A 22,314-nucleotide genomic window follows, 5' to 3' on the forward strand; every position below is an offset into this window, starting at 1 on the left:
ATGTGATTAGCAGAGGGCCAATCAGCACTGTCCAGACAGAGGTCAGGGGATTTTCATCCTCCTAGAGCATAAACAAAACTCCTCCTACAAGCTTTAGCTAGTGGTGGACTGGACACTTATAGAAGTCACAAGACTGCTAACTGTTGATGATAAAAAGTATTTAGTAGTTTATATTTATTAAAATAAATTTCATTCCATGTTCTGTGTAGTGTGGGAGACTAGATATAGTGAATGCAGGGTCCTGGGTTTAGTAACACTTTAAAGCCATTCTGGATACCTGTCTTGTGACATGTTCCAGGACATCTATACAAGACAGAAGAGCAGAAGGGAAATTGTTTAATTTTCTGTGTTACAGCAGGATCTTTAAATACAGGGTTGGTTATGAATTGTCCTAGTCAATTTAGCTGCAGTTTGGCATACAGAAATAGTGGTGAGAGCTGGTTGCAGGTCTGGGCCTGCCAGAGTAAAGAGTTTTTAAGAGCACCTCTAGTTTTCTATCTACAAAATTCTTGAAGAAAGGAACATCTTCAGTAGGTACAGCGAGATGTTTGTTTAAAACAAACAGTGTCAGCCGCAGGAACTTTTTTGCAAACTTTTTCAAATGGATAGAGTTCAGCAAAGAATTTTGCGTGGGTGAAAATCCTTTCCGGAGCAACCAAATCGTCATAGACTGCACATTCTCGCTCTTCATGAACAAGGAATGTTTTACAAATTTTTGTACATCTCTGTAACATACGAATGTTGATAAGCTCATAGCCTCTATCATAGCGATAGCTCCTTTATCATGGCGAATACATGTGCGACAAATCTTCTACAGCTTCCTCCAACAATGCCTCAATATCCTCATTTCCCTCAGACTCAGTCTTCTAGGCCTGGCAGATCAGGGCCCGAATCCCATTGGGAAATGGGAGTAGGAAAAGAGGCAGGGTATTTCTCAGCCCTGGACAAAGATAGCTGTATTAAGGCCATAATCCATCCAAGAAATTGTGACAAATACAGAAAATTCTACTTTTGCTTGGTAGGCCATTTGTTGCATGCCTAAAAGAGAGCTAAAATCAGATGCAAAGACCAGTGTTTAAACTGGGTCCTGCTTTGGTGCAAGGGACAAATCATCACTCTGAGGTAGAGTGATGCAAGGATCTTCGACAGAGTGAATGTTTGCCAGCTTTTGCCTCTTCTCCTCCATAGCTACAAGTTAGGGAAATCACCTTTAGGGTACTCATGGAGCAGAGTGGGAGATAGAGTAAGTGTGGCTGGAAGGAGTATGTGATAACCCAGGTGTCCTGCAACAAATCCTTGTGGCGAGGGCTCTAGGCCGAAGTACCATTAAAAGTATGAGCCCCTCTATGCAGGTAGGCTGAGAAAAAGTCTTACATATATGGTATAGTAGAATGCGTTTTGAGGTGTAATTCTAAGTATGCTCATGCTGTGCGTTAGAAATATCTTGACAAATTTATGTAAAAAGATGCATTTTCATTTACTAAAAAACTTGTGGCAAACGTGATCTTCAAAAAAATTCTCTCTATATATATTTGGACACAGGCAGAATATTAGTTTTTTCAGGTATTTACCAAAAACATGTTCAAGCTATATTTATATAATGGATATGGGATGAAAGTGCACACTCCCAGGCTTAATTTGAGGGTATGTACATCCAAATTGAAGGAAAAGTTTAGGAATTTCAGCTCTTAAGAGTAGCCATCCCCCCTTTTTCAAGGGACCAAAAGTAATTGGACAAATGAATACAGTGAAGGAAATAAGTATGTGATCCCCTGCCAATTATGAATGTTTGCCCACTCACAAAGAAATGATCAGTCTAAAAAGCGAATGGTAGGTGTATTGTAACACTGAGACAGAATAGCAACATAAAATTCAAAAGAAATGCATGTCTAACAAATTATGCACTGATTTGCACGATCATGAGGGAAATAAATATTTGATCCACTATCATTCAGCAGGATTTCTGGCTACCAGGTGTCTTTCATACAGGTAACAAGCTGAGATTAGAAGCAGTCTCTTAAAGGGAGGGCTGTAATCTCATTTTGTTACCTGCATAAAAAGACACCTTTCCACAGGAGCAATCAGATTCCAAACTCTCCACCATGGCAAAGACCAAAGAACTGTCCAAGGATGTCAGGGACAAGATTGTAGACCTACACAAGGCTGGACTGGGCTACAAAACTATCGCCAAGCAGCTTGGTGAGAAGGTGACAACAGTTGGTACAATCATTCACAAATGGAAGAAACACAAACAACTGTCAGTCTTCCTAGGTCTGGTGCACCATGCAAGATCTCACCACGTGGAGTGTCAATGATCATGAGAACAGTGAGGAATCATCCCAGAACTACATATGAGGATCTTGTCAATGATCTCCAGGCAGCTGGGACTACAGTCACCAAGAAAACAATTGGTAACACACTACGCCAACAAGGATTGAAATCTTCCAGCCCGCAAGGTCCCTCTACTCAAGAAAGCACATGTCCAGGCCCATATGAAGTTTTCCACTGAACATCTGAATGATGCAGAGGAGGACTGGTTGAAAGTGTTGCGGTCAGATGAGACCAAAATCCAGCTGATGTCAAATGTCAAATCTCTGGCACCCCTAACCACACGCAACATCAAACCCAGACCGCTCCAACCATGGCAGAACGACCACACTAAATGCCTCAAACGTCGCAGTCGTGCGCTGGAGAGACTATGGCGCAAAACCAGGTCCCCTCATGCATTCTCCCTCTACAAATCTGCCTTCCTCACCTACACCTCCTCCCTCCACGCCGCCAAGCAGGCCTACTTCGTTGACCTGATCAACACCCTCTCTAACTGCCCTCGCCGACTCTTCTCCACCTTCAACTCCCTGCTCTCTCCCCCCCCTCCTCCACTCAGTACCTCACTTACCGCCCACGAGATTGCCACTCATCTCCATAGCAAGATTGACGCAATCCGCAAGGACATAGTCAACTTGCAGTCTACCTCCCCATCTAGCCTCCCCCCTTCCATCACCCTCTCATCTCTCCCCTCCTCTGACCTTGCAACGGCACTGCCCCCCACCACACCCAAGGCCCTGCCTACCGTAACCCCCCCATCACTGCACTCCTTCAGCCCTACTACCACTGAGGAAGTCACCAGAGTCTTCTCAGAAGCCCGCCTCACTACCTGCCCCCTGGACCCTATCCCCTCTCAACTCCTCCGGTCACCCCCCTCTTCCCTCATCCGCTCCCTTACCCACATCTTCAATCTCTCCCTCGCTACTGGCGTCTTCCCCTCCCCCCTAAAACATGCGCACATCACCCCCATACTCAAAAAGCCCTCCCTGGACTCCACTGACCTCAACAACCTCAGACCAATTTCCCTACTGCCACTCACGTCCAAGCTCCTTGAGCGCTTGGTCTACGATCGCCTAAGCGCCCACCTAACTGACAACAACCTCCTTGACCCACTACAGTCCGGCTTCCGTCCCCTACACTCCACCGAAACTGCCCTCCTCAAAATCACCAACGATCTACTAACCGCCAAAGCCAAAGGCGACTACTCTGTCCTCCTTCTCCTAGACCTCTCTGCGGCCTTTGACACAGTCGACCACCCCCTCCTCCTTAATAAACTACTCTCCCTTGGCATCAGAGACACCGCTCTCTCCTGGTTCTCCTCCTACCTATCCCAACGCTCCTTCAGCGTTTGCTACAACGGCGCCACCTCCTCTTCCCTCCCCCTCTCTGTTGGGGTCCCCCAGGGCTCTGTCCTTGGACCCCTTCTCTTCTCCATCTACACCTCCTCCCTTGGCAAACTCATACACTCCCACGGCTTCAACTACCACCTCTATGCTGATGATACTCAAATCTACCTATCCACCCCTCACCTCACCCCCACATTCTCCGCCCGCATCACTCACCTCCTAAACGACATCTCTGACTGGATGTCGCTCCATTTCCTCAAACTCAACCTCTCCAAAACCGAGCTTCTCGTCTTTCCCCCTTCCCGTGCCCCCCCCCCCATCCTTTCCATCACTACCAACAACACCACCATCAATCCCGCCCCGCAAGCCAAGGTCCTTGGCGTCATTCTGGACTCAAACCTTTCCTTTCAACCTCATATCAAATCTCTCACAAACTCATGCAGGCTCCACCTCCGGAACATCTCCAAGATACGCTCCTTCCTTACCCCAGACACCACTAAACTACTCGTTCACTCCCTGATTATCTCACGCCTTGACTACTGCAACTCCCTCCTCACCGGCCTACCCCAGTGCAAACTCACCCCGCTTCAGACCATCCTGAACTCAGCTGCCAGACTCATCCACCTCACCAGCCGCTCCACCTCTGCCACCCCCCTCTGCCTCTCCCTCCACTGGCTCCCCATTGCCCAACGCATTAAATTCAAACTGCTCACTCTGACCTATAAAGCCATTCACAACACTGCCCCTAACTACCTCACCGACCTGATTCCCAGATACCACCCTACCCGTACCCTTCGCTCTTCACAGGACCTCCTTCTATCTTGCTCCCTGGTCTCCTCCTCCCACGCACGACTGCAAGACTTCTCCAGGTCCTCCCCCATCCTCTGGAACTCACTACCCCAACCCATCAGACTGTCACCTTCCCTCCTCACCTTCAGGCGCTCCCTGAAAACCCACCTCTTCAGGGAAGCCTACCCCACCCTCACCTAACAGCCGCTGCCCTTCCCTCCTCCTTCCACTCCATCCCCCACAGCCATTTCCTCCTGTACCTCTACCCCCTCCCTCCTAGATTGTAAGCTCGAAAGAGTAGGGCCCTCTTACCCCTTGTGTGCTGTTTGATGTTACTGTACTGTTTCATGTATTGTCCCCCCTCTATTGTGCAGCGCTGAGCAAACCCTTTGGCGCTATATAAACTCGATAAATAAATAAATAAATAATAAATAAACATCAACTCAACTCGCCTTGTTTGAAGGAGGAGGAATACTGCCTATGACCCCAAGAACACCATCCCAACTGTCAAACACGGTGGTGGAAACATTCTGCTTTGGGGGTGTTTTTCTGCTAAGGGGACAGGACAACTGCACCACATCAAAGGGACGATGGACGGGGCAATGTACCATCAAATCTTGGGTGAGAACCTTCTTCCCTCAGTCAGGGCACTGAAAATGGGTCGTGGATGGGTGTTCCAGCATGACAATGACCCAAAACACACGGCCAAGGCAACAAAAGGAGTGGCTTAAGAAGAAGCACATTAAAGTCCTGGAGTGGCCTAGCCAGTCCCCAGACGTTAGTCCGATTGAAAATCTGTGGAGGGAGCTCAAAGTTTGAGTTGCCAAACATCAGCCACCAAACCTTAATGACTTGGAGAGGATCTGCCAAGAGGAGTGGGCCAAAATCCCTCCTGATGTGTGCAAATCTGGTGGCCAACTACAGGAAACATTTGACATCTGTGATTGCCAACAAGGGATTTTCCACCAAGTACTAAGTTATGTTTTGTGAAGGGGATCAAATACTTATTTCCCTCATGAACATGCAAATCAGTGCATAATTTGTTAGACATGCATTTCTTTTGAATTTTTTGCTGACTTTTTAGACTGATCATTTCTTTGTGAGTGGCCAACCATTCAATATCAGCAGGGGATCAAATACTTATTTCCTCCACTGTATAATTACAAATACAATGTTCATTTTTAATATTTTGTTGAGAATCCTTTACTGGCAATGACTGCCTGAAGTCTGGAACCCATGGACATTACCAAAGACTGGGTTTCCTCCTTTCTGGTGCTTTGCCAGGCTCTAACTGCAGCTGTCTTCAGTTGTTCTTTGTTTGTGGGTCTTACTGCCTTTAGTTTTACCTTCAGATAGTGAAAAGCATGCTCAATTGGGTTGAGATCAGGTGATTAAATCAGCCATTAAAGAATATTCTTCTTTTCCTTCAAAAGCTCCTGGGTTGCTTTTGCAGTGTGTTTTGGATCATTGTCCATCTGTACTGTGAAGTGCCGTCCAATCAACTTTGCTGCATTTGGCTGAATCTGGGCTGACAGTATATCTCTAAACGCTGCGGAATTCATCCGGCTGCTTCTGTCACATCATTAACAAACACCAATGACCCAGTGCCAGTGGAAGCCATGCATGCCCATGCCATCACACTGCCTCCACCATGTTTTACAGATGACGTTGTGTTGCTTTGGATTATGAGCAGTTCCAAGCATTCTCCACACTTTTTTCTTCCCGTCATTCTGGTACAAATTATTCTTAGTTTCATCCGTTCAAAGAATGCTTTTCCAGAAGTGGTCTGGCTTTTTTAGATGTTTTTTGGCAAAGTTTATTTTGGTTTTTCTATTCTTCCAGTTTATGAATGGTTTGCACCTTGTGGTGAACCCTCTGTATTTGCTCTTGTGAAGCCTTCTCTTGACTGTAGACTTTGACAATGATACACCCACTTCCTGGAGAGTGTCCTTCACTTGTCTGGATGTTGTGAATGGGTTTTTCTTTACTATAGAGAGGATCCTGCGATCATCCAATACTGTTGTCTTGCATGGACGTCCATGCTTTTTTATGTTGTTTATGAGCTCACCAGTGCGTTCTTCTTTCCTCAGAATGTACCAAACTGTTGATTTGGCCTCTCCTAATGTTGCTGCTCTCTCTCAGATGAATTTGTTTAGTTTTTGAAGCCTTACAATGGCCTGTTTCACTTGCAAGGACAGCTCCTTTGAACGTATGATGTAGGTTCACAGTAATAGATTCCAAATGCAAATACCACACTCCAGACCTTTTACCTGCTTAATTGATGAAGAAATAGCAAAGGAGTAGCCCACACCTGGCTATGAAACAGATTTTGATTCAATTGTCCAATTACTTTGGGTCCCTTGAAAAAGGGTGGAATGGCTACTCTTAAGAGCTGTAATTCCTAAACCCTTCCTCCAATTTGGATGTACATACCCTCAAATTAAACCTGAGTGTGCGCACTTTCAGCCCATATCCATTATATAACTTTAACTTGAATATGTTTTGGTAAATATCAGGTCCAAATATATATGGACCTAACGGTATATATACACCATAATTTGTAGACTAACTTTTCAGCAGTCTTGATAAAATACTTGTTTTTTTTAGCCACAGAAATGTATAGCCAAATACATGACACTAAAGTGGTTCAAAAGGTAAAATATTTACCTTAACCAGTTAAGCTCCACCCTATAGCAGGTTTACTGCTAGAGGACAGACTCCCTGCGCAAAAACACGTATATAAAACGTGATCTGTGTTCCTGGGTAGGGGGCACGCACGCCGACCCAGCAGTGCTGTGATTGGTGCAGCACCGATCAGTCAGCAGATTCTGTCCAGTGATGTTCGGCCTGGATCTGCCGATCGATCAGTGCCCTATCACAGATCTTCCTGTGCCTGTGTTTACATTACACAGGCAATTATGCAATCTTCTCTCCCTGGAGCACATTCCATTCTAGAGATAGAAGAAAGCAGATCCACAAGAGTCAAAGCACTACATTGACACAGTAAAAGCACTGATCGCTCACATTTAACCCCCTGATCATCCCCTAGTTAGCCCCTTCACTGTCCTGTCACCAGTGTCATTAGTAGAGTGCACAGATTTTTTTTTACTGATCACTGTATTAGTGTCACAGGATACTTTAGTGTTAGCGTTAGTTAGAATCCCTCCCAGATAAAGTCAGATTGCCCGCCACTACATCAATCCGCACATTTAACCCTTTGATTGCAAGGAACACTACTAAAACCTCCATTGCTAGTATAGTGTCTGAACGGATCAATATCCTTGATCAGATCAGAACTATACCAGCGTTCACAATAGTATAGTGTCCCCAAAAATGCAGCGTTAGCAGGATCCTCCCCAGCACCTGCCAGCACCTGTGTTTAGTCCCTATGCTTACACTAGCAGGTACATTTTTTTGTAGTGGTTCAAGCAGTCCCAAAAAGGTGCTCTTTTTCCCGTGAGTCACACAAGGTACTTATAAATTTAGTGGCCAAAATGTCCAACGAAAGGTACTCTAGTGAACAGGCCTACAGGATCCTGAGCATGTCAGATGAGAGCGAATGGGAAGTCTCACTGACAGCATCAGGCTCAGAATACAAACCTGTAGACGGCAGCGACACCCTGACTGATAGGAGGGACCTCTACTCCATCGTCTGAGCTAAGGTCAGGCGTACCCGACCCCATTCCCAGGTGGTACAATTGCATGATGTTTCGTATATACAGCAGAGTGCCATTACTATTGATGCTCTACCTTTTGGTGAACCTGGGGAGCACCAGCAGCCTAGTACATCCTGGTCTTTTTCATACCAGCACTGCAGTATCACTTGGTGACGTGGCGAGTCTCTTAAGTGCAGTACAAGCTGGTGTGGTGGCTAGCACAATTAGTGTACCGCAGCCACCAAGAATTCAAACACAGGCACATACTACCCATAGTGTCCTTCCAGATGTGCTTGCAAATCCTGATTGGCAGCCCACAAATTCTGCAGCACCCGTACTTCCCCCCCCATTCACTGCCCAACCAAGAATTCAGGTGGAAAAAGCAAATTTAAACTACTCCCCTTGATTTTTTTTTAAGTGGTTTTTCACGGAAGAGCTGTATGGATGGATTGTTGATCAAAGCAATTTATATGCACAATTTATCGCAGTCAACCCGAATTCAAACCCTGCGAGACCATTTGCATGGAAACCCATAACGGTTTCCGAATTTAAACTTTCCTTGGGCCTAACCCTCAAAATAGGCATTACAAAAAAAAAAAAAAAAAAAAGAAGAATTGCAGTTGTACTGGTCCACAGACCTGATTCATTATATGCCCGTGTTCTCTGCTGCCATGGCCAAACATAGATAAGAGAATATAATGCGATTTATGCATTTCAAAGAAAATACACTGTCGTCCTCTGGGTGACCCTAAATTTGACCATCTCTTCAAAATTTGGCCCCTCCTAAATCACCTTAACCAGAAATTTGCAGATGTGTATACTCCACAGCAAAACATCTGCGTTGATGAGTCCCTCAATTTTTCTGGTCGCCTTGCCTTCAAAAATTTCTCCCCAGCAAGCGTGCCAGATATGGGGTCAAAATGTATAAGACCTGTGAGAGGGCAACAGGTAATTTTCAGATTTACGAGGGAAGAGATAGTCACGTGGAACCCCCTGATTACCCAGACATGGGGAGCAGTGGCAAGATAGTTTGAGACTTGGTGTAACCCTTTTTCCATATGGGGTACCACTTACACGTGGACAATTCTTATACAAGCGTGCCACTATTTAGACATTTGTACAATCTTGGAACTGGCACACGTGGCCAAAATCACTGGGGCTTTCTCCAATGGCTTGTAAATACCAGTCTTATAAAGTAGGAGAAAGCCTGCTTGAAAAACAGTGAACTGCTCGCAGTGAAGCGGAAGGACAAATGGGATGTTTTTGTCCTTTCTTCCATTACCGCAGACACGACCATCCAAATTTCCACAGCAGCTGGTGTTGTTGAGAAGCCCCTCTGTGTCCATGAGTTCAACCTTAACATGGGAGGGGTGGACTTCAACGACCAGATGATAAAGCCGTACTTAGTTTCCCATAAAGCCAGACGCTGGTACAAAAAAGTGTCTGTATAATTATTTCAATTTGATCTGTACAACGCTTTTGTGCTTTACAAAACAATTGGAAGAAGTGGATCCTTCCTAAAATTCCAGGAAGAGATCACGGCCCTTTTGCATCCAGAAAGTGCTGTGGCCCAAATCCCCCACCCAGATGCAGTGAGCCGGCTGCATGAAAGGCATTTTCCTGATGCTATTCCTGGTACCCAAACATCACCCCCAAAAAGATGTTGTGTCTGTAGCAGACATGAAATTAGGCATGACACCAGCTTTTCTTCTCCCTCCTGTCTTGGCCAACCTGGTCTTTGCCTCAAGGACTGCTTCAGTCGCTACCATACACTAGTGGAGTATTAGTATAGCGTACAGCATGGCACAGTCTAGGGCACATACAGACACAGGGTCTCAAAAAATGTTAGGTAGTCAGGAAACTGGCTATCAAATTTTTAGGGAGCTGAATATCTGCATGTTAGTTTAAAAAAATAAAACATAAAAATAAAAATAGTAAAATAAATAAAAAAAATAAATAATTAGTTGTCGCTTTGAGTTCCTACTTTGCAGGAATGCCATTTAGCTGCAGCACCAATCTGTTTATTCTGACAGCAACAGGGTCCTGCTCTCAGAATATACAGAAGTGTGTGCAGCGTTGTTGGATGAGCTTTTTCATCCACAGTTAAAATCGCTTTCCTGCCACCCTATAGTACAACTACTGCGACAGGGTGGCAGGGCTGCGCAAAATCACGTATATACACGTGATTTGAGTTTACAGGTAGGGAGCACACATGCTACCCTACCCGCGCCGCCATTGGCAGCTAGGGTTGTCAAATCACTTGGTCCTGGTCGGATATTCCCCGCCAGCACCCGGCGATCATCTGGGAAAGCTGACTGGAGAGACCTGTGTGTAAACAACACAGGTCTCTTTTGGAAGCAAGGGCATGCTGCTTTGTATTTCTCACACACAGAACCGCAGCTAGGCCTGCCCCCTCTCTTCTCACTGGCTGTGATTGACAGAAACAGGAGCCAATGGCCAATGAGGAGAGGGAGTCCTCGGAAAGCAGACACTCCAATGCACATCGCTGGATTGAAAGGAGGCTTAGGTGATTATTAGGGGGGCTGGGGGGGGATGCTGCAGAGAGAAGGTATTTTACCTTCATACATAGATTGCATAAAGGTACACCTTTATGCATTCCCTGCATTAAAGGTAAAAAATGTTTTACAATTTGCTGTGCCCCCCACCTCCATAACTGCTTAGAGGTCTCAATCAAGCGCTGTGCCCAGCTGCATCTCTTCTCTCCCCTCTGTCTCTACTCTCAGGGACTGAGGCAGCAGCAGGAACCATTGGCTCTTGCTGTTGTCAATTAAATGCTGTGAGGAGGGAGAAGGGTCGAGCTGTGCTCTTTATGTGTCTATAGACGCACACAGCTTGGCTCAGAATCAAGCCCACAAGTCTGCCTGCATGCAGCTTATACAGTGTTAGACACAGAAGAGGAAGAGTCAATATTGTTAGCGTGGGACCCCAGAAGAGATGATTCAGGGCTGCTCCGTGTAAAAAAAAAAAAAAAAAAAAAAACACACACCCCTTTAGAAACGCTTTAAAGCTCTATACGCCCCAAAACAGGATTTAAAATTCATCTGGGTACAGTGTTTCATGACCAAGTAATTGTCAGTATAATTATCACAGTGCTAAAAACTGAAAATGGCCTAGACAGGAGGAGGGTTTAACATGCCAGTCTTAAAGTGGTAAAGAGCGTTTCAAACTTCTTACTTGCAGATACTTTGAATAAAGGAACATCTTCGATCGGCACAGTGAAATATTTAAGACTGAGTCAGCAGAATTCGCTACCAGAATAGACCACTTTTAAGTGAAGCCTTTTTCCACTGAACGGAGAAGTGAATATCTTTTCTGGTTACACACAATCAAAGTGCCCATTCTATTTATTCAAGAACAGGGAATGTCTTTTTAGATTTACCAAGTCTCTTTGCACCCAAAGGGGCATGGAGAGACAGAGGAGAGCTAAGTAAGAAAATGCAGATGCTTTTTCGCACACCAGAAGTGAGCAAAGTAATATTTGCAAGCATACTGCCTGAAGCTGCAACTTGAGCTGTATAGGAGTCTGTGTGTGGCAAATTTTCCACTGCATTCTCTACTGCTTTGGGGTCCTCTTTGTCTGCCTCTTCTAGAGTGAGCATTATGAGATCTAACTGAGGCAGAGACAATGGAGCCAGAGAAGGATCCTGGCAGTTTGAAGCCATCGATAGCGATGGCTATAGTTTAGTAGTTAGTTTTCTGAGAAACCTGGACATAGTTGGTGAAAAAATCTGCCTTTGTCAGAAAGGGCACATGTTGCACGCCTGAAATAGAACTAGTCAGATGCACAGACCAGCGTAAGTTTTTCTTCCAGCGTAAGGGAAGCACTTTGAGTTTGACTGTTGTGTGGGCTTTCAGTTATGGCTCCCTTTTGCCTGGATTCTGCCAAAGCTATGAGTGAGGGTACTCTCCTCTGGGGTGCTCACGGAGAGGGGTGCAGAATAAGTGTGTCTGGGAGGAAAACACAGCAACTTGGGTATAGACCAGGGGTGGGCAAACTTTTTGACTTGAGGGCCGCAATGGGTTCATATATTGGACCCGGGGGCCGGACCAAGAGTAGATGAATGATGTGTATGTGTCATCCATAGTAAGTATAGTAATATTCCCCCATAGTAAGCATAGTAATTAATCCCCCATATAGTAATTCATCCCCCATATAGTAATTCATCCCCCCTATAGTAATTCATCCCCCCTATAGTAATTCATCCCCCCTATAGTAATTCATCCCCCCTATAGTAATTAATTCCCCATATTAAGTCCCCAAGTCCCCCGTGTCAATTCACTTACCTTTGCTCTGCGCGTTCCTCTCGCCGTGTTCCCGCGCCGTTCCGGTGTAGCATGAAAATCTGTCTCCTATGAGGATCTGTCCCCCTCGACGTATCTGCGCATGTGCCAGTTTCAGGCATTAGCAGCCAATCGGCGATCTCCGGCACATGCGCAGATACGTCGAGGGGAACAGATCCTCATAGGAGACAGATTTTCATGCTACACCGGTCTTCAGGGCGGACTGTGAGAGGAGCCTAGCGGGAGCCTAGCTCCGCGGGCCGGATTAAAAGGTCCGCCGGGCCGTATACGACCCGCGGGCCGTAGTTTGCCCATTGCTGGTATAGACTGTCCTGCTGTGAAGTACTCATGGCTAAATGTACCCAAGTACCTTATAACGATTTTAGGCAGAAGAAGCAATAAAAGCGTGTAACCTCTGGTGTGATGTAAATCATTACCCGAGACTAAACTCTAGGAGGTGATTTGAGTTTTAATGCTAACTTTGAAAAGTTTACTTTGTAAAGTATATATAAAATTTGTGCAGCGCTAAAATGATGAAATAAATAATATCCTGATGTGTGTCAATTAAATAACAAAAAATATATAATAAATATAATCAATTAATAAATTAAAGTCATCTTAGGTGAGCACAGACAAACACACGTGAAGGGATCAGGAACACTGCAGCAAGGAGTGAGCTTTTAAATTCCCCAGAGCTCCCCCTGGTGACCATCCCTGTATTCAGAAGAGGCTGCATTTACGTCCTTAAAGGGGACCTCCAGGTATAACAACACCTTGATATTCACCTATCCTGGGCTGTTTTTCTTGTACCACCTTAACCACTTCCTGTCCGGACACTTTTACCCCCTTCCTGTCCAGGGCAATTTTCACCTTTCAGCGCTATCACACTTTGAATGACAATTGCGTGGTCATGCAACACTGTACCCATATGAATTTTTTACCATTTTTTTGAGACAGATAAAACTTTATTCTGGTGGTATTAATTCACCATTGGGATTTTATTTTTTTTTGCTATGTAAATGAAAAACTTGAAAAAAAGTGTTTTTCTTATAAAATTTTGCAAATAAATATTTCATCATAAATCCTGGGCAAAATTTATTCCGTTATCGTTTTAGCAAAAGAAAAAAAAAAAAAAAATAAGCCAAATTTATAATCAAAAATTATAATTTTTAAACATTTTTTTTTTACATTTTTATTTTATTTTTTATATTTATTTTTTTAACATACTGTCACCCTAGCAGTACAGTGTCACCATGGTGACACTGTACTACTTGTGGGGGGAGATGAAGATTTTTATTTTTTTTTACACCGATTGCTTTTACACCCATATAGGATGTAAAAGCAATCATTTCGCTTTCTCTCTGTCTGCATTCTTGCAGCCATTGAAAACTACTGAGTGAGCTGCGATTGGTCATAGCTTGTCACATGGTACAAGGCTGTTGTGAATAGCCTTGTACCATGTGACCTCTGTGATCATTCATAGATTTCACACATAGTAAACAATGATGTCACAAGTGACATCTTGCTTACTACTTTGCATGTGATCACTGATTGGCCAATCAGCGATCACATGATTGGGACTTCGTACAGAGGTCTCGTCCGACGATGGTTGGAGAACACAGCGGGCACCGGATCGCGGTGCTGAGCGCTCCCAGAGAGCGCGCACAAGCAGGGTGAGGGGAGGCAGTTTATTAACTGCCACCCGACCCTGCAGTGCCACCGTCCGGCCGTTTATATACAATGGCTGGACGGGAGGTGGTTAAAGAGGGATTCCTGGCAGACCTCCATTGATTAATACACTGAGCATTATCTTTGCGCATCTGGTGGGTGTGCATTTTATCTATTTGTCGCCGCTCACAGAACTCTGCTGATTGATACACTACCGGGAATAACTGTCACCTTGGGCCTCTATTTTATTTTATTGATACATATCTTTTATTACAGACTTTAATTTATTAATTGATTGTATTTATTATATATTTTTGTTATTTAATTGACACACACATCAGGATATTATTTCATCATTTTAGCACTGCACAAATTTTATATATGTTTTTCTGAAGGTTTTATGTTTTTTTTTTAGTGTACAGCTGCTTTTTGTTATAAGCGCTCGCTGACTCTTTACTTTGTAAAGTGAATACATTCCAAAAATAGCCCCAATTTTAACAGTCAGACAACAGGGTGACCCTGTCTTACCTGTCCATGATGCTGGTCTCTATATAGGGTTTGGGCTTTGCCTGTCATGGTGGGCATACCCCCATAAGGGGCTTCAGGGTCGGAGTTACACGGGAATGGACCACGGCCCTGGACCTGTATAGAACATTGAGGCTAACTACGGCTCCCCCGTGTCTGGAGAACACAATGGGGTTTATTTACTAAAGCTGGAGAGTGCAAAATCTTCCTTCACTTCCCCTCAGTGGGAGGGATTCCCATCAACACAGTCTGCAAACCGCTTACGGTGTAGCCATGTTTATTCAATAAAAAGGTTAAAATGAGACGGTATTGCACTCACAGAAAATGCTGGTGACAGGCATAAAACAAGCTCAGTGTGGAGCCCCCAGTCCAAAGTTCAATCCAAACTAGGACCGCTGAAGAAAGTGCTGTGAAGCTGAAGCAGGAATCCAGACAAGCCAAGAGGAAATGCCACGAGAGACTCAATCTATCAAAAGGAACTAACAGGTGACCAGGATCCTGCAGCCAATCAGACCGTGTTTTGGGGTCCAAACCAATCTCTCCTTCATTGGCCTTCTGATTGGCCACAGCATCCTGGACATTAGACAGCTCCTTTGACAGACTGAGTCTCCCGCGGCTGGATTGCTGCTTCGTCTTCACAGCACTTTCTCCTGCAGTTCTAGTGGTGATTGAACTTTGGACTGAGGGCTCCACATTGAATTTGTATTATGCCTATCACCAGTGATGTCTGAGTACAGTATGGTGTCATTGTAACCCTTTTATTGAATAAACATTGATACACTATATGTAGCTTGGTGCCCCTCTCCCCCTCTCCTCTCAGTGCAGGAAACCGCATGTGATTTGGACTGGAATCTCATTCCTGTTAAAATCAGATGCGATTCTTTGCAGTGCGATTTGAGCCCATTCATTTTGTATTGGTAATTGGTATCAACAAGTACTTGAGAACAAGTATCGGGTCTCGAACTCGAAAAACAAACAGGTATCGGGTCATCCGTACTATTTAATTCTTCTTAATATTTAAAGTAAACCTCACCAATCCATCCAGGTCTCCATGCTTTATTTTATAAACCACATGGAAAAACATCCTCCTAGCATGTCCAGCTGAGGCTATCTTAAGTAAGCAGATGCTTCATATAGCATTTATTTCCTGAAACCCATCTGCCCTTAGATCAAGCATGCAGGCAGGAGGGATTGTTTAGCTAAGAAACCTCTCCTCCCTCCCGAAGATTCATGGGATGACAATTTTGGCCTAGGCCAGAAACCAGGAAGCAACTGAAGAAATGTAAAAATAAGGTTAAAACAACTAAATAGAAGTATATATTCCTATGAATTTACTAATGCTAGCAGCAAAGAGATCAAAAAAGCGAATTGAGAAAGTTTAGGTCCACATTACATAGCTGCTTTAGATAAAGCTAGTCCAGACAAGGTATTTACTTCACTAACAGATGCAGCAGCTGTAAGCGCTGTGTAAATCTAAACTGTACGTAACTTCAGCCGCATACAGTTTACAGCACTGTGTTCTGGTAGCAGATTGAAAACTTCCCGTTCCATTCCTGGTATAAACTCTATTCGGATTTAGTGCTGCTGGTCATTCACAGGGAGCTTTGTATTCTATGAATGACTACAAAGCTTCCTCTGATTGGCTGTGGTAGAGATTGTGACATCATCTGACCACCGCCCCACCTCTGCCAATGAGAGGCAGCTTTGTATTATTTAGAGCTGTGCTTCAATCTCTCTAAGCACAGAACCCACTAAGCAAGAAAACATAACTTTTATTCACACACAGCTAAAAATAGCGTGTTCATTAGTATGATCAATTTTTGGACATAAGTAAGGGAATTTTTCTCTTCATTGAAAACTGATTTGAATACCCATACCAGTTTTTTTTTATCCCTGCATCCACCTACAGGTTCATGATTTTTACATGTTTGCCAACATTTGTTATTTCTACCTATATTTGAATAAAAGTTATGTTTTAGGGCTTAGTGAGTTCTATGTGTAGAGAAATGAATGCGCAAGCTCTGGCACAGATATCAGAGAATTGCAGCAAACCAAACTAAGCACTCTGTAACAACATCCAGTCTTAATATTGCACTCAGGAGCAAATTGTTTCAGGTCTTGAGCCGCAAGAAGAGGTCATCAGCATTTTCTTCTGAAATTGCAGTCAGCTATCAGGGGTAGAGTTCATCTATCTCGGTCCCTGCTTCCTTCTAGCAGCAGAACACTGGTATTGCGGATATACTTTCAGTTGTCATTTTGATCATCTTTTCCTTTCAGATAATACTAGCATATTTTTACATGTAGTGTCAAAAACACTACAATTTATATTGTCTGCCTAAAGGTCCTGATCTTATTATGCCAACGACACAAAATACTTTGCATTCTTTTGTGATATCATATACTTATCTTCTCTGCTAGAAAGATAATCTCCAGACTTCTGTATACTGTATAATTCAAGTATATTGAAGAGAAAGCATATATTACAGCGAAATAAGGTTTTGGTAAACACTGCAAAAATAAACTGCGCTCACTTAAAATAGACTATTGTTTCCCTTAACAATATAAGCCGGCAACCAAAAAGTGGTAAGTGGTTAAAATAAAAAGTAAAGACTGTATATTTAAATCTGAAATGCAGAAAACAAGCTAAAAATTAGCAGAATGAAAAAAACAAAAAAAACAAACAGAAATCAGTGAGAAAAAGCCATTCCAATGAAGCAAAATTAATAAAAATGAATATGCAACTAAATAAAATGCCACACCTGGACAGATGCGGGATGCATGGATAAAAGAGTACTGCTTGGTGGAGTATCTGCAAAACTGACCCAATTTTCCTGATGTGGAAGTGGTGAATGTGCTGGCCATGTTCCTTCTCCAGACGAACCAACTGCAACAGATCAGACATTAAAGTTAAATTCAGAATCTTCGTCAACCTGCTGAATTAAATTACACTACTTAATGGAAACGGATGAGACTAGTGTAGTCTTTTAGTATCACTATCCCGTATGAATATGCTCTATTAGTTTAAAGCTTCACCATGTTGCACTAGAGTACTAAGAATTCTTGAATAGTTTTATGGGTCTAAAAGATAGAACAAGCTACAAACCAGAAGTTCTCTGTTCAGAACTTTAAAAAAAAATAGGTATAATTTGCTCTGCAACATACACCCTGACCCCTTACTTAAATCAGCTTACTGGAAATTTAAAAAGCCAATACTAAGAGCTTGTTCCATCCAAGTTCGGAGTTCATAAATTAAATTCAAGACCAGGTTTGAGAATGAAGCTGTTGGTTATTAGAGTAAAAAATGATCAATTATGGAGTGATGGGTGGAGCCTTGGCTGAGAAAAACTACATGGGTGGAAAGCACAGTGTGTCCAAATCTTCAGGATGTATCCTATGGCTTTGGCGAACACTAAAGAATCCAATCTAGCACACTTAAGCCAGCACTTTTGAGAGACTGAAGAGATCTCTAGGCAGCAAACAGACAAAAAGTGTGCAGACTAAGTGTAGTAGGTGTATAAACATTTATTAAAGGAAGAGAATTAGTAAAATGAATTATGCCTATCATGGTTCTCAAAAGGATTCCCAACTGGGGAGGACACCAAAGAAACTGTCACAGTAGATACATTGGATATGGTCTGGATGGCAGCTGCAATCAATGGCTAAGAGAGACGGGGGTGGGGGGGGGGGGCAATCTAAGTGCAGCAAGGTGGAGCGGTGGACACGCACACAATAATTGTCAACTCCAATAAACCAGCTTGAAAAAGAGGTGTGGGCCTTAAAACATGAAGCCATGCTCCTGTTTAATCACTTCCTGTCCTCGCCTGTGCTACATCGATCCACTCATGCTAATTCCTATTTCCTGGCCTGAAGTTGCCTGGTTACTTGAATCAGCAGCTTCATCTTGGGATCCCGGATGCCTCCTGCACCAATAACGAACGCATGAAATCATCCATACCCTGTGAGTTGCCAATTGTTGCAGGCTGCATCTACCTCTCCACTTTGCTATCTCTCTTAGCCATTGCTGGTGCTATCCAGACTATCACCAGTGTATCCACTGTGACAGTTTCTTTGGAATCCTCCCCAGCTGGGAATACTTTTTAGAACCACAATAAGCATATTTCGTTTTATTTCATGTGAGTTGCTAATTTTCTTCCTTTAATAAAACGTTTATACACCATCTACACTTAGTCTGCACGGTTTGCTTTTTTTGTCTGGTTATACTAGCGTGCATGCTGAACTTCGTTCTACTGCGTGGTCCCCTAAATGTGCTGTATATTAGGTGCATAGTTAGGCAACCTTATCGCTGCACTCTCCTATGAGTCTTATGGATTTCAGCATGTACATCTGAAGCCAAAAAAAAATGAAAACCACAAAAAGAAAGATGCTAAAACGTGGAGAACCTGCAAGTGGAAAATGTATATTAGCTCTTATTTGTTTGTGTACATGTTCATTGTGCATCTGGCTACTGTAATATATTGTGGATACTAGTAAATGAAACAGTAACAGAAATGAGAACTTTACAAAACAAAGCCTTATGGTGTACCAAAAGAAACTTTCACAGTGTTAGAATTCACTTCTCTGGATGTGCAATAATACAGTCAAGGAATTATTTACAAATTGTAACCAGGACTCCCATTTAATTTAGAAATCTGAATGATAAAGTTCCACCTTCCCTTGTAATACCTCATCAAACATTTACTGAAATTTAAAATAAAGGCATACATGGTGCATTTCGCCTGCAAGGTATTGTTCTTTGTTTAACCGCTTTCCAGCTGCCCTGTAGCAGACATACTGTTACAGGGCTGCCCAAAATCACATACACACGTGTGTGTGTGTGTCTTTCCGGGTGGGGAGGGCCATTGGTGGCTTCAGCTGTCAATCACCGGGTCCCGGCCTGTGATTCCCCACCGGCACCCGGCAATCGCCAAGTATCACTGACAGGGGAAAGAGACCTGTATGTAAACAATACAGATCTCTCCCGTCAGCTCCTACACATTGCTTTGTATTGCTCTGCATAGCAGAACACCACAAAGCAATGCGCTGACACAGTAAAACACACACAGCACACATTTAACCCCTTGATCGCCCCCAGACGTTAACTCCTTCCTGCCTAGCGCCAGTGCTTTTTATTAGCACTGATCACTGTATTAATGTCACTAGGGATGTCAGTGACAGTTAGTTCCCCCTCCAGTGTCAGAATGCCCGCCGCAGTCCCACAATAAGTCACTGATCGCCATTACTAGTATTATTAAAAAAAATAATTAATTTACACGTATTGGGATTTTTTTTTTTTTTTTTTTTTTTTTAGCAAAGACATGTAGCAGAATAAATTTTGGCCTAAATTTATGACGAATTTTATTTTTTTTATTTTTTTTTACTGGACATGTTGCTTAATAGCATTTTTTATTTTTTTCTCATAATGGTCAGTCTGTTTATAGTGCAAAAAAAAAATTTTAAAAAAAAGGCACAGGCGATCATATACCACCGAAAGAAATCTCTATTTGTGGGAAAAAAAGGACATAAAATTTAATTTGGGTGTAGTGGTGCATGACCGCGCAATTGTCAAAGTAACACAGCGCCGTATCGCAAAAAAATGGCCTGGTCAGGAAGGGGGTAAATCCTCTGGATGGCAAGTGGTTAAGGCACTCGGTAAGAAAAACTAGTAAATAGTGGCTGATATGAAACGGGAGTTTAAAATCCCACCTGCTTGTGCTTCATTGTAGGGGGGCCAAAATGGACCAGCTACCGTCACCGGCCGATCACCATTTCCTCCACTGGCATGTCGGATGTGCTTTCTCCAAGAGTGTGGAGATGAAGGTGGTGACTGCTGGGGAGATACTACAGGTGATGTTGACTCCTTGCAGGAAAACAGGAAAAAAAAAAGTTAAAAACTATGTTCCTGCATAATAAATTAAAACATTACCATGGTATTATTGACTGAAATGTATATTTCCTTGCACAATAAAGCCAGAAGAAGGTTTTTCTAAAGTAATCTATTTGGGAATATCAATTAGGCAAAAATGTAACCCAAGGCAAACAGTAAACAGAGCACTGTGGGTTACTTAAAGTGGTTGTAAACCGTTACATATACCCAATGAAGTGACTGGCCTCAGGTGATACACAGAGATAAAAACAAATCCTCCAACATAGGTTGTACCTGTTTATTCTGGGATGTGCAAATCAGATTGCCTCACACCCGTGACATGCAGTTCTGTGTGCTGGGCAAGTGCTTTTTTTCTTTTTTACATTTAGCCTAGCTGCAGGGTTTATTTTATACTGTGCGATTATCATGCAAGTTTTCAGTGCGATTGTCAAAAGGTAGTTGTTCAGCAATTCAGGTGGGATTATAATCTGTCCTCTAACCACTTCTATGGAAAACCGGCTATGAATTGCATCCTACAGTTATCTCAGAATGCCACTATACTCTATGCTGTGCGAGTATGGACCCATAGTTCCAAACTCGTATGGGACACTTTTTTAATAGGCTCAAAACTGCACCACATAGATGTGAACATCCTTCATAGAAAACAATGTACAGTATTTTCAGATGCCAAGTGAATCTCTCTTTTGGATCACATCTGATTCGCATCAGTGTGAACAGAGACTAAGACTCCATTCCTACCTGGGCATTTTGAGATTGTGGCAAATTATTTTCAATGGTACCTAAAACAAAGCTTGTCGCCCAAAAAGGATCTTCTTTTGGAAAACAAGTTTCATGCAATTTGCCATGTGGTAAAAATGCGGGAAAACCACACCACATTTTAGGTGCTGTTGAAAATAATGGCACCGGAAGCTGCATTTGCAACTATAGTGCGTTTTGAGGTTGCGGGCAGAATTTATAATTTCCAAAACGCCCAGGTGTGAATGGAGCCTCACAGAGCAGACACCGGAGCTTGATTTCGCTGCTCAGCATGCGTTTGTACTGAGCACCCAAGTGCTTCCGTTAAGGGTAACCCGAAGGGACAATTTTTTTTTTCTCTCATTGGGGCCAGCGCCTCATTTACTGAGTCAGCAGATACGTTTCTGCTGAGTGTTAAGAGAGCCTGACACTCCCCTTTCCCGACGAGCACTCAATTGGTGCTCATTACACGGTTAGGTTTCTTCCCTCTCTGCTAGTTCTCAGGAACAGTGCTGAAGACAGGCAAGGAGGCGAGTTGGAGATAAATAGCGTAATGTTAAAAACGTATTTAAAATACAGTTTTGGTTAAAAAAAAAAAAAAAAATTAAGGGCAAGGAGATTGTCATGGAGGGACAAGCAGTTGGGGACCCTGATTTAGTCCTTAGTTCAAGTGTTTTTTAAAACAAATTCCACACCCCTGCTATCTTCAGTCCTTTCTTTGCTACATTCAAAGTGCTGAATTGAAAAAGCTTGTCTGAGAGTTCAGAAAAAAAAAATGAACAGAGAGCTGAAATGACACTCTGCAGAGCTCAGTGAGGAGAGTTCTGAGAGCTGATTGGAGGAAGATACATCCCCTCCCCACAGCTCACAGGAACAGAGCTGAAGCGGTCAACCTCCCTGTCTCCATTTTTCTCTTGATGTCAGAAAAACTTGTCAGAAGTGATTAATGCTGATAGCAGATGGACGAAGCAGCAGTCAGAATTGACATTTCCTGCACATTATAGAGAAATATGCTTTGCTCATTTTAGGTCTGAGGTTTACAAGCACTTTAAAAGAGGCAGCTCAGCAGAAACTTGTCTTGAGA

At 43.3% G+C, this 22,314-nt stretch overlaps 1 protein-coding gene across 3 annotated transcripts in view; it reads right to left on the bottom strand.

Moving 5' to 3' along the window:
- REPS1 (RALBP1 associated Eps domain containing 1) overlaps positions 1-22,314 on the bottom strand; it is a 154,565-nt gene that overhangs the window by 89,621 nt on the left and 42,630 nt on the right. For 2 of the 3 annotated variants that reach the window (XM_089676254.1, XM_089676252.1), the window contains exons 4-5: positions 20,315-20,468; positions 17,371-17,495 (exon numbers count right to left, since the gene is read on the bottom strand). In XM_089676254.1, the coding sequence (XP_089532380.1) occupies positions 17,371-17,495; positions 20,315-20,468 (279 nt within the window). The remainder of the gene's footprint in view (positions 1-17,370; positions 17,496-20,314; positions 20,469-22,314) is intronic. The other variant, XM_089676253.1, reaches the window with a different exon arrangement.

This window comes from Staurois parvus, unplaced genomic scaffold (assembly GCF_062004578.1).
Source record: "Staurois parvus isolate SC_StPar_1 unplaced genomic scaffold, SC_StPar_1.0 ptg000165l, whole genome shotgun sequence".
NCBI lineage: Eukaryota > Metazoa > Chordata > Amphibia > Anura > Ranidae > Staurois > Staurois parvus.